We start from the raw sequence: 13,591 nt of genomic DNA on the forward strand, positions 1-13,591 counted from the left end.
GAAAAAATACTTTCATTCATCACTCAATGCCTGTCATGCAACTATTTTTGTCAAAGTGGGTACCAGCTTAAGTCAATCTGTCAACCTCACATTCTCAAAAGTTTATGGGATTTTATTTAGTTCAGTCACCTAAAAGACCACATCAGGTAGAATCTTACAGTAGAGGAGCAGATTAATAATTTTCTTTAAAGGTGGGAAGTAAAAGATATCAACAACATGAGAATGGCAAGTTTATTTAGTAAGAGCTTTAACAACACAAGCCAGTCTCTGAAAATAAGGTCACCGTGTTGGAATTAACTGTGTCAAATTGTCAGGAGATGGGATTATCAAACTTTCGTTTCCAACTTCAACGGTTCTTATGAGAAAGAGGGAAAAGGGCCTGGATCATTAATGCTTACAAATGATGGTCTCTGTCCATCAGATACACCATGCAACATTAGCTGATGTGAAGAAGGAAAAGCTGAGAAAGTACATTAATTTGCTTTCAGACAGAAATTTCAAAAATTCTCAAAAAAACCCAGGCTTTAGACCTTTAGACTGAGAATGGTGTTTAAATGACTCGTTTTAAGAAATGAGATTTTTTCATGGGCTGTTTTATAAAAGGAATAAACATTTCATTAAAACTTTATTGCAACTGTTTTTAATTGCTAATAAAATCTGAATTACTGAAACCTCTAGAAGCACTATAAATACAATAACAGCTTCGTTATATTTTGCACAACTATTCATACCAATATAGTAAAATAATTCCTTTGAAAAGCTGATAACCAAACCGACCACAGCAGTAGCAGTGAGGTGTTTGAAAGGGTACTTTTCAAGTTAACCATCAAATCCTAAAATCAACAGTATCCTCTCACAGCAACTTCTGGTTTAAGGAGACTTCAGCTGGAAAAGCAAACCACAAGCAAAAGTGTTTGGGGTTTTTACTTCCCCCCTTTTCAAAGTACTGATTTACGAATACTAAAAGTTACTGATTAAAAATGTGACAGAAAGGTTCACAAAGCATCATTCCTTAACTTCAGATAGCTAGCAAGAAGCCAGCCACGTCCACAGAGCTCAAACAACATTGACAGCCCAGGGCTTTAAAGACAGGACTTTGACAGAACCACGTGAATCGACCTTAACTTGACTGTAATGTGCAACTCCTCCATTATTTACAGTAACTGTACATCTGTGCCACATTAAAGACTACATGGAGCAGTAATTAGAGTGTGCTGAGACTTCTCCCCAGATGTTTTGGAAAGTTTTTCTCATGGCTTACCAAACTCATCCCACCCTCTTTTTCTTTCCAAGCAGGTATTCTGCACTCGAGTCCGTGCACTGACGCGAGTGAAATCCAGTCCCGGTGCATACACAGACCTGCAGGTACAATAAGCCAACACACAGACTCTGCTTTCTATGTTCACATTCCACTGTATTTTAGGAACAATATTTACATTGTGAATGAGAAATCTTGGAGAGCTGCTGAGCTGCAGGGCTTGTTTACAGTGTTAGTGGAGTTATGTAAGAAATTTAAAGGACAACTCGATTTCAATCCAGCAATATGGGCATGGGTAACTAATTTAGTCAACATCACGGCAACTACGAAGCGCGGCGGATTCCAGCAGGATTTTCCGCTGGGGGAAGTGGTCAAATAACTGAGGTCAAAACCTCCAGACTTCAACGGCGGCAACGTCCTTTTATTTCCCTTGTCATTTTCTTTCGGGATAAATCCTCAACGGAAGCCATACCCACCCCTTCGCCGCAGCCCCGGGGCGGGCGGGCGGGCTCGGGGCGCTGCGCCCCCGCGGGGTGGTGATGGGGTGAAGGGCGCAAGGCCCGGCACTAACCTGGGGGTGAGCAGTGCCCGGGCGTCCCCCCAGCCCCGCCCGGGGCCTCACCGACGCGGCGAGCGGCTGCGGCCCACAGCGCGGCCCCGGCCGCCTCGTCGCCGTAAGAGTCCCCCGCGCTGCCCGCCCGGCGGGGCCCGTCCCCGGGGGCGCGGCCCGGCTGTCCCCGGGGCGGGCTGGGAGCGGCCCGCTGCCAGAGGCGGCTCCGCGGGAAGCCGGCCCGGGCTGCTGAAAGGCGGCGAGGTCCGGCCCGCGTCGGTCCGCTCCCTGCCCCGACCCCCGCGTCGGGAGCCCGCGGCATGGAGGCAGCGGCGGCAGCCTGGGCACGGCCTGCACACTCCCCTCCCGCCATTTCTGCTCGCTCCCCGTCAGACTAGGGACCGAAAACTGGCGGGGAAACGCTGGCCGGCGATCAGGGCACGCACTTGAAGCGTAAAGATGGCCGCGGATGGTTAGAAATAGCCAGAGGAATACTTTCCACCTTTCCACACTAAGAAATAATGCCGTTTATTCAGAGTCAGCACTCAGCAATTTTGCAGGAATGAGTTAAAGCCAGCTCGCATGTTTTTGTAGCGCATTACAGCATGAGAGAAAATGAAAGGGGACTGTCCAGTCCAGCACTTTAAGTCTGGGGAAAAAAATTTACTTATTCAACTAGAAATTAATGTAATGTTTTATTCCAGATCTTACCCTTACAGAGTCATTGTCTATAGCAACCGTGTCCATAACATTCTAATTCTCAAGAGCGTAACTTTCTAGTAAATGGTACATCTGTCAAACTGCAGGAAACATCTGGGAAAATGGTTAAATAAAGAGAAGTGAGATTAAACCTTTGTTTCCATATGGCTAGGATACACATCTAGAATATGTTTGTAAATGTTAACTGGCTCTTTTCTTGCCTCTTGCTTAGCTATCAGACTTTTGGATTGGTGTTGAATTTCACCCCCACGTAGATATATGATAATTTACACAACGTAAAATCTCCCTTTAAGGACAATGAAGAACGGTCCCTTGGGTAAAGAGCCACCACCAAGGGGTGCGTGTCCCGCTGCCCTGAGCGCAGGCCGCCCTGGCACCGCCAGTACACTGTGACAACACAGCTTTGTGCTTCACAAGGCAGCCCCGGAGCCTTAACATACTACGGAAGTTTTATGCAAAGTAAGTTTGGATGGAAATTTTATACAAAAGAAGGAAAATGAAAGTGTAAAACGTTCTATCAAAGCAGAATTCTGGAACCAGCTAACAAAACCCTTCTGTTTGCAAGTGGAGACACCTGAGCTAACACTGCCTGATTTTTCAACTACTTAAAACATATACCCAAATTTGGACAGATCAGGTCTTTTTGTGAAGGACTGATAAGCTATCAATCAATTTTTAGCCCTGAAACTGTTCATAACAAGCATTTCATGTGTGCTTGGCTACACCCTCCTGAACTGAAAGGGACTTGAGTACTTTCTGAAATTCCCCCTTGGATAAGAACTTCTGCAAAACTCAGTGTTAAATATTAACTCAGATAAATTAGCTCTTTCCAGTCCATCTCTGAAAGTTCAATTTAATGTACATCTTGTTGGAAACTATTTCAGAATAATTTTGTGTATATGTAATCTCCATTAATAAATAACAAACTGTATCTGATTGATTTTGCCCATCATTCAAGCAATGCATACAAGAAAAAAAAAAATAGGAAAAGCAGTTTGAAACCTGCTCTGTAATCCTTTGTCCACTGTAATCAACAAGAGCCACATTGTAACAGTTCCACTGGCAATACAGAGGATTTCAGCTTCAACAGGGCTGCTTTGAAAACACCAGGTTAATCCTAAAATACTTCAAAGGCATAACCCGTGCCAAGAGAACTCAGTGGAGATGCCTGCAAGCAAATGAGAGACATTTTGGGTGTTCCGAGTTGTGTGTGTAGGGTTTTTTTTTTTTTCAATTCCAATCTGTCACAATAAAATGACAGTGTAAACATATTTCTTAATACCACATGAAGTCTGGAACTGAAAAAGCAGCAGTTAGCAGCAAAGAACTTTTCTGAAAACTCCCACACTACCTCTGCAACCCAGTGCTAAATCTTTTCAAGCCCTGCTTGGAGCTGCAGCCAGCCTCCACCACAACGGGGACCTGATTTTCTGCAGAACATTTCCACCCTGCACTCAGCCAGGGTCAGGCAATGGTAAGGAGGAAGGTGACGGAGTCCTCCTCTAATAAGGAGCGTCGTTTATTGAGTACTTCAAATCTTACTCAAAATTCCTTGCTTTGAGCTACTACAAGCTTGAAGAGGACACAGCTGGACAGGTTAAGACAGATTTTTTTAAAAAGGATGCCAGGGTAGTTTCTATTACAGTGTCATTAAAGTGAACAAACTCCATTGGATATTCATGGTAAAAAACTTATGATATATGGCAGCTTCCAAACTCCAGGAATCTAGCCTGGCTTTATGGATTTGCCATGATTCTTCACTGTAGTGAAGTGAAGACACAACCTAGAATTTGAAACAGAAGTGTCTGGGTCTGTATGGTTACGTTCAAAACTGAGATCTTACTCACGTGTAGATCTTTATTTTATTACAAGAAAAAACCTAATTACGTATCACACAAATCAAGAGATGATTCTTCTTCAGACATCTACTTAACAGCTGCAAACTTTTGCCGTAAGATGATTTTCATATAGAAATTGTCATTGCGATCCGAATGCCACCAAACCAAATGGGAATTGTGACAAAGAGATTGAGGGGAAAATATTCCATTCACAAGCCTGCTTGTCCCAAACCAAAAATGCCAACTTCCAGCCTGATGTACTCGACAAGCGAACAAAAATAATAGTCCCTTCCAATACAAATTCGAACGGCCAGATTCACATATAATTTTACCAGTAACACAAAATCTGAATCCTTTTGAAGAGGTCAGTGACATCAATTCAATTGAACCTTAAATACAGTGACTTGATCCCGCAAGTTGCTAGCATAAAAACTATTTTTAAAATTGCTAGACCACAAGTATAAAGTATTAGCCATCACTGTCCCCTGCCCAAAAACAGTTAAGAGTTGCATACTTGCAAGTTCCTACTAAAAACCAGAGAAGCAAAACCAGCCCAGTGTCATTTCTTTTTAAAAAATAATTAAAATTTTGTGCTCTTTTACTCATTTCGTTTTCTTTGCTACTTGGCAAACAAAATGCCATGAGAAGAAAGTGCTCCGGGGCTCCCCGTTCCCTGCAAGGACTCTTACGGCAGAGCTGATGCCCGCTGGGAAAAGGCTGATGTCAGCTCTTAAGAGCTCCCTGCAAGGATAAGGAGGCCTTTGTTTTCAGCTGAACTGTGAAAATGAGAAAATGCCTCCAGCCTGACAAACAAGAAACCCACATAACATAGGTCAGGCCTGAGACCTTCACTTAAAGGTACAACACACTTCATTCACATTCCCCTTACATCACAATGCTCAGAGAGAGTTAATTTTACACAGGACTTGCCATGAAATGCTAAATACACCTTGGAAACATAACAAAGCAGCTTCATTTCTTAAGAAAGACTGGTAGAGCTCTCCAGCCACTTTACCCATACATAAAGCGCTCGCAGTTCTTATATATAAATCAAGTTCCTAATTACTCTTCTGTAAATCAAGGTGATTTTAGTGAAGTCATAAGAAAACAAAGGCATGTTTCAACTTGAGGCTTAAAATAAGCTTGCTTCTCCTTCACAAAGCACCAGAAAATAAAGTATGGTACAAAAAGCACATTTTACTTTAGCAAGGTTATACTTCAGCAGCAAATGCATTTTAAGTAAAACATTTGAGGGACATACAAGAAAGTGTGAAATGCAAATAAAGCAATTCCATATTACAGTGCCTAGGTTTTACTTCGGGGTGGAAGTATTTGTTTTTCGCAAGTGAGAAGCTTATGGGTGTAATGTCTATGACCACAAAAATACAGAAGATGTATAAATACGGTTCAGTACACTGCCATAAGATAGGCAGTTTCACGTACTGATTTTTAAGAATTAATCTACAAGGTCTCAAGTATACTTTGTTATCCTAAAGATGTGAATTACCTCCTCTGAAAAACAGAGCCTTTGATAAAATTCTTCTCTGCACAGGAATTCCATTGCATATTTTAGAAACATAGTAGGATTGCCAGGGCATTTGATTCACTCTCCTCCAGAGACTGTACTCCAATAGCTGTGTTTTTCCATCATAAAAGTAAACATGCCCAAGTACAACTCAAAGAACCTAGTCAAAGATGATACATTAGGGAGTTACACCTGAGCAGGGAACATCTCAATGCATTCCACTTCCACACAGAAGGCTGGCATCACTGGATTTTTAATAAAGTATCCAAAGCAATTAAATGGATTCATTCCCACTGCGTCCCAGTGACTGAGATGCTAGGGCGCTGGTACCTAAGAGTTAACATCCAATTGCTAACAAAAGGTTCTACCATTTATAATGAACCACAGCACACAATTCTTGTCCTATTTAATTATGTTTCCAACCACAATATGCTGGTGTTAAGAGGATGAATATACAAGTGCTTCACAGTTCTACCAACCCAGTCACAAAGACCCAAATGTCTGAACAAGAGCTGCTCGCAGTTATAAAGACTTCTGTCTTCCAAGCACTGACTTCCAAATGAGAAAGATCTGCCCATCTGGACGTTTAGAACAACTGAAGACATTCAGCCAGGAGTACGGATTTAAACACCGCTATGTGGCAAAGATGCACGGTCTGCACCCCTAATGCTGACTGGGGCAGTTATGCCCAGTTTCTGTATCACCAACTCTTTCGTCCTGTGCTTTCAGGGGACTGTGTCCTGAAAAGTTCAAAATACACAGACTCTAAATTTCATCTTCATAGTCCAAGTCACAAAAATGTCTTTGCTAGCACCAAAGATACCATGTCGTCTAGTCTCCACATTATGCTCCACACCTCTTACGGGTTTTGTTTTCTAAACTGAATGTTATCAAACTTACACCTCTAGAACCCCAAGTCGCTACAACGTGACTGCTGTTATTGTGTTCCAGAAAGTACTTCTTTCTTCAAATCTACTGTCTTTTCTTTAGTGCAAACAAGTCAAGCTTCTACAACACACTTCCCATCTCCAAAACAAAAATTTTAGAACAGTTCCACAGAGTCCGAGTAATCCACTTCTATTGTTAAACCCAAACGTCATAATCCGAAATAAAGGGAAAATATGAAAAACATTCAAGAAAATAACTTCAGTCGTGATGATGGCAGGGAAGTGGGAGTAGAATACTCAGAATGTTTGTGAACTTTTACAGTATATCTGAAATACACAGAATATTCAGCTATTTCAGATATATCACAACAGGTTTTTTTATAATATTCAGTTGGAAGCATATTTTCATATGGCCAGATCAAACTTACAAAATAAAGTAGAACAAAGATGGCTTTGTGTTTGCTATTTTAGATTATGATTCATCTGCAGTAGATGGTTTAACTGAAATAGATTAAGTCCTATCACATGAACACCAGGCTTTTTAAATTTGTATTATATTTATTTATATTATAACCAGTGCTTTTTATTATAATAAGATGTACATTTCATATACAAAATCACAGAAAGAATCTACTGAGTAAAAAGGTACCATAGTGGATGAGTAAAAACATATCATACTGGTAAAGACCAGATAGCTTTAAAATATATCTAAGTGACCTCATGAAGTAACTGCCTCTACCTTTTAGCTTTGAACCTTGGTTGCACATGAGTCTACTGGTTCAGACTTCATTATTTTTATGGCCTCCACTGTATAAAGTGTTATAATGTATGTAACTGCCAGCTGTGTTTTATTTCACCACTAGCAAATGAGGGTTTTTAAAAAAAAAAAAAAAAAAAGTCACACCTTTTCCCACAAAGTTACCTAATAATTCCAAAACGCCACAAATTTCTTCAGTTGTGAGATGTATGTATGCCACAGAAATGCAGCATACAGTTCTTTCCCATACCAGCATTCTCAGCTCCAAGGAAAGGCTATAAATAGTTAAGTTTTTAGGAGAAAGAACAAGGTATGTTGTAAATGAGAAGTCTCTCTCTGCTTGTGAGCTTTTATTGTTTTGCATTACTTCAGTGCTGGATTCCTGATTTGTAACAAATTCCAAGACTGCAGACTACAGGCCCAGCCTCTGACTAACACTATAGTGATTTATTTGAGGATAAATACCTCTGTCCGCATCTTATGACTGAACACAACAGTCCACAGCAGCGTGGAATGCGAGGAATGCAGAGGCTGCAGGAGCTGAGGCAGCAGGGAAAGGAGCACAGCTATGGGGCGGCCCTGGACTGAGCCGCTCCCATCACTTCCTCCAGCCAAGAATGGAAGGAAGTCTCTCAGCCTGTACGCTTCATGCCAACCAGACTTGCCTTCCCCGGAATGAGAACACAGCAAGAATGGCATTTGATGATTACCCAACACATGCACCTCACTCATCAACACCTTACCTGTATGAAAAATTCCACATCTGACTGTCAGAGCTGTGGTGCAATCCTTTAAGTAATGTTTAGCAACAACTGCAGCTTGCCCAGTTGTCAAGGCAGACTACGGAGCAGCTGGCTCACAATCTCCTGGCCTCAAAAAAATGTGAAGCACTTCTGTTTCCCCTCCTTCTGCCTCCCCACCCCCATCAGCAGAGAGTACAGAGGCTCAGAATCAGGGGAAGCAAAAGGAGCAGATTACAAAGAACAAATGAACAATACTTTAGAAATTGCAAGGTGAATAAGTTTTACTATAAATAGTTAAGTTGAGCTAATTCCTGTTACTTCATGCTGTATGAAAACAAAAGAAAACAAGAAGACCCATCTAATCACACCAGTCTTTGTGCGGATCTTCCGTACAAACTGGAACAATGGAAAAATCTAGCACAAAGTTTTAGACGCAGTATGATTTTAGCACACACAAAAATGAAGAGGATAGCACTAAATTCTATGAACCAGAGGTAACAAAAGCAAGACACTTACAGATGCGGATTGAACATTCGACTCATTTTAGAAACATGGTCGTTTTCACAGTCTAGCTCATCATCCCCTTGGTCCATGCTGAGCTTTCTCTTGTTGGGACTGATAGGAGGAGGGCCTGTTCGATGGTTGGTTAGAGCAGAGGATACTGGAAGAGACTGCATTCTGGGCTCCCCTCTTAGAGCTGCTTCACCTACAAGAAGGAGACAAGTAAGAATGAACACAACAGGGAAAAGAGAGGTAAAATAGCATTCTCTTTGAAAACATTCTTGCAGAAAAATTTCCCAACCAGACTGAGGTCTGCACAGGCACATTTAACATGGTTGCAAGATAAATAAGGCATCATAAACCATCCTTTAGTGCTTCATGCTGAAATAAACACTTGAGAAAAGGTAATGTGAGAGGGGTCAACTCACCCCAGATGATCTGAAAGGTTGAGCTAACGCATCTTTCCAACAGCATTTTTATTCAGAAGCATTCCTCCTTACAAGCTGCCATTCCAGCACTGAACTTTCATTACCTCATTCTGCAAAGCATGACTATTTGCAATGAAACACGCTTTGTTCCTTTTCTTATGGTTGTGGTTAGAAATTCCAGGGCTACAGTTCACGTTTATGCCAAATATTCAAGATCTAAAACTGAACAAACGTTCAAATTCTCAAACAATTCCTTTTATAAAAAGCTGTCCAAAACAAGCTTGTCTGGTATATAACCGTGCAAGGTAAAAATTAGGGAAAAAATTGGACCTTGCTGATGCACGTTTTAAGTTTGTCCTTAAATGTCCTCCTCTATACCTTTAAACTACGTTTGGAACAATGAACAATTCTTCAGTGCAAGAATCGCAAAATCTCAATTTTCAGAATGATAATTTTCAACTAGGCAGACTGGTGGTAGTGAGTAGAATATAAATTTTATATAATCTAACACTTATCAGAAAATGCCATTCACGGCATGTGGGAGCTGTGTATAAATAATTCCAGAAATGATACAATTAGCTTGCGCATAAACACATTCACATATTGTTACTAAGCAGGCATTAAAGTGTGACCACAGTACTGCTCCCATTTCAATTAAATGTCTCACTAAATGTATAGCCTAAAGCACAGTGCTGAATTTCACCAGCAGTTATGGACTTTACTGGAACTCACATCCTTACAGCCACAGGTCATATTTAGACCTCATAGGGATTTAAAGATGTTTAAAAAAATGCTTTTGGGGCTCCGTCAGGGGCTTGGAGAGGAGCTAAATTAACCAGGGTTACCTATTCTGGTAATATTCCTGAAATAGCCACTTTTGCTAGAGTTTAAAGTTTGTATTTTTCCTACACTGCCAGAAGCATTTTGTTTTCTACATGGCCATAATTTCCAGAACTAAAATTAGGATAAAGTTAACTCCATCTCCAGCCCTGAGGTACCTGACAATGGAAATCTTTGTATGCCACCACACATTTTCACATCATCGCTGAGGCAGATGATTTATAAAATGCTGCCCTAATTCCACACACGACAAATACTATTTTGTTGGAAAAAGAACGAGTGAGGAGAAAACCTCCTGAATGTTTACCAGTAAAAATAAGCATTTTGCCAATTTAGTCAGCATAATATAAACTAGCAAATATACACTGACCTATAATACACCACAAGTCATGATTTCTATTAAAGACTCTGGCACCAAATCTAAATAGGAACTTTCCATCTCAGCTCTAAATAGTAAAAACTGTGCTCTACTGCAAATGCTCTAAGACAGACATCCAGACCCCCTCCTGTTCAAAACAAAGTGTTAATTGGGAAGCCCCCCGCAACCACTCTAATGTCACAGGAGAAGTTTTTATCAAAAAGACCTCTCATATGAAATAATCTTCGTATCAGTAAAATTTCTGCATTTTTTCCTCAGCCTTTATATTTTGCCAGTAGAAACCTCCACCTACATAGTGTTCATATTCTAAACACACTTAATTTTAGAAGTAAACCACATCATACCAGTTTCTCTCAGTGAGGAATCTCCCTCACTTCTATCTTTGAGAAAAATAAGTTAATACCAGTGTCAAAAGATAAACTTTCATCAACTAAGGTTTATGATACTTTCATCCCACCCATACGCAATTATTCTTTCCTCTGCAGTATCTCAGATCACTTCTGAAGACTCAAACACAAAATTCTGTTACAGGAATTATAGATTCCGTGCAGGAACCTAACTCCTACTGACTTCTCCCGAGCAACTCCTGACAGGAACACAGGCAATCTAAATATCCCTGTAAAGTTAACTCTGGTGTTTACAGAAGACAAAAATCTCTAGACAGTGTCCAATTTAGTAAGTTAGAAACTTTTCCTTTTTCCCAAACAGCAACTAGGAGGCTGATACTATACAATTACCTCAATGGGGTTTTTTCTTTAAAAAAAACCTGTAGAAATTCATCTTATTATACGTATGGTAACAACAGCATTTATATATTAACATGCAGATTGAGTACAAAATCTGGTAAAAATGTTATGGCTATTGTTGCTATTGTTGGACATAAAGAAACCCATTTTAAAGAAATTTAGCAAAGAAAGGAATGGCTTCTAATGAAAGCCTGTCAAATTTGGTAATGCATTTTCCTAATCATAAAGTAATGTGGTAACTATGCAGGGGGCATAAACATACCAGAACTGTCCAGTGTATCTGCAGCACCACAGGGCCATAGGGCCAAAATTCATCAAATTAACAGAACTTCGAAGAGGTGGCAGTGGTGGGCAGGCAGGAGCAGTGAGAGCTCTTCCAGGACAGGCTGGAAGACACTGAGCACCTCCTCGTGAGAAGAGACAAGTGGCTGGTGCTCAGCATCTTGTAGAGCCCACCCTGCAGACACAAGGCAAGCGGAGAACAATACCAAACAAAAGAGTCCAGATAAGAGGGGGAGATCAAGAGGAAAAAATATCTCTACATTGTTTATGGGGATAAACTGCATAGTCATATACTGTATTTGTACTGCACCAGGAGTTCTCATGTGGCCTGTAAGTTTGATTAGGGCTAAAACTGCTTTTTATTTAAGTAAAAAGGCAACTTCTTTCCCCACTACTTTCCTCCTTACCAAACTTGAATTTAAACCAGAGAGGGAGAAACCACAGCAGAGTCTACCACACAAAATGCTGTTTTACTGACTAGGTTTGTCTCCCCCAACTGACCACACTCCATGGTAACCAGACTCGCATCATACAGCTGGCAAGACAAGACTCTGATAAAACAACTGTGTTTTATAAAATTCCCCAAGTCCAAACTCCAGTTTTCAAAATTCATTACTGTGACGGCTTGTGTCTGCACTGCAACTGAAAGCAGAGATAGCAAACACATTTATTGTGCCTCTCATAATACTTCTCTTTGTTTCAGCAAGCAGCTGGTGTAAGGCACTCCAGATCTGCTGCTTTCAGATAGTTCTACTTACAACTATTCATACTAGCCTCTTTTTTTTTTTTCTTTTTTCTTTTTTTATTAAAACTGTTAGGCAACATGATAAAGCACAGACAAGCTAAACAGAGATAACAACGTGACGTAGTGTCTGCCTATATAGCAGCACTGCAGTAGTGCGCTCGCTCAGTTGACAGAAGTCCATGCAGTCAGCAAGAATGTTCTTTATTTTAACCACTTAGGAGCCTAAACTGAAAGCGATTCAAATTAATACATGCAAACTAAATGTTTGTAAAACCAGCATGGCTCTTTTCAGACATATACACCACCAGGACAGTCCTCTGTAAACAGTGGATCTTCAGCACTGTTTGCCTTTCTCTTGCAGTATCTGCGTCCCTACTGAAACCTCCATGCAATACAGACATCACAACAGCAAAAATCATGTTTTTACAAGTGTGGATTCGATAGCAAGACACCAGAGAAGTCTTAAAATATGTCTGAGAACTCCAGGAGTTACCAAAGACTGGAAAAAAAAAAATACACTATTTTGGCAGCTAGCTTCCTTCCTCTCCGACCTAGCAACTCAGTATGGGCTGCACTAAGACATGGCTACCATATCCTATTCCCCCTCCCAATTTCCTCTCTCCCGCTGGCTACTATTAATGCATAAAATCTGAGCATTAATTACAATCCAGAAAAGAAAGGCTTTGTCTTTCCAGCTGAAGACTGACATGATACAGTCCTTAAAACAGATTGAAATAAAACTCCTTGAAAGAAAATTCCAGCACTGCCCTTGCCCATTTTACTTTTCCATTCTACACCTGACAAACGGATTTGTCCACAAGAGTAAATTCAGGACACATTTATTAACTTTGAAAAGAATAAAAAAAATAAATCCTCGGTTGTGGTGTCTGTTAACAGGGTCCTTACCTTTAAGGTCTTGGATTGAATTACCAAGACCTCAGGCCACTCTATTAATTAATAAAACCATGGGCACGAGAGTTTAACAGACTTTAATTAACGTGCATTACACCTTTAATTACCTTTTCCAATACCTCCACACAGACATTAGTAAAAGGAGATCATTAGTAAAAGGAGCTGCCTCATGTTCTTAGGGCCAGACATTCCCAGGAATCAACAGTACGTGAAGATCATCAAGGGCAGTTTTCTCTACTGATCCAAGATCAAAATTTAGCCCTCATGACATATGAAACATTTCTGCTTAAAAGTCAAGACATTCACAAAAGCTATATATATGTGAAAAGGATACTATAAAATGAAATTTGTTTCATTTTCTATTCCTGTATTCTAACAATCATGAGATTAAATTGCAAATAGATTGGAACGAATTTATAAACTATTGCGCGTTTTCTTCTGCCATCTCAAACACAGAAGTCAGTCTGTGCCAACATAAAT

At 40.5% G+C, this 13,591-nt stretch overlaps 1 protein-coding gene across 7 annotated transcripts in view; it reads right to left on the minus strand.

The window, feature by feature from the left end:
- The window catches only part of VGLL4 (vestigial like family member 4), a 105,507-nt gene that overhangs the window by 17,349 nt on the left and 74,567 nt on the right, over nucleotides 1-13,591 (minus strand). For all 7 annotated transcript variants that reach the window (XM_074836648.1, XM_074836650.1, XM_074836654.1 and 4 more), the window contains one exon: nucleotides 8,795-8,984. In XM_074836648.1, coding sequence (XP_074692749.1) covers nucleotides 8,795-8,984 — 190 coding nt within the window. The remainder of the gene's footprint in view (nucleotides 1-8,794; nucleotides 8,985-13,591) is intronic.

The sequence above is a fragment of the Strix aluco genome, chromosome 11 (assembly GCF_031877795.1).
Source record: "Strix aluco isolate bStrAlu1 chromosome 11, bStrAlu1.hap1, whole genome shotgun sequence".
Taxonomy (NCBI): Eukaryota; Metazoa; Chordata; class Aves; order Strigiformes; family Strigidae; genus Strix; species Strix aluco.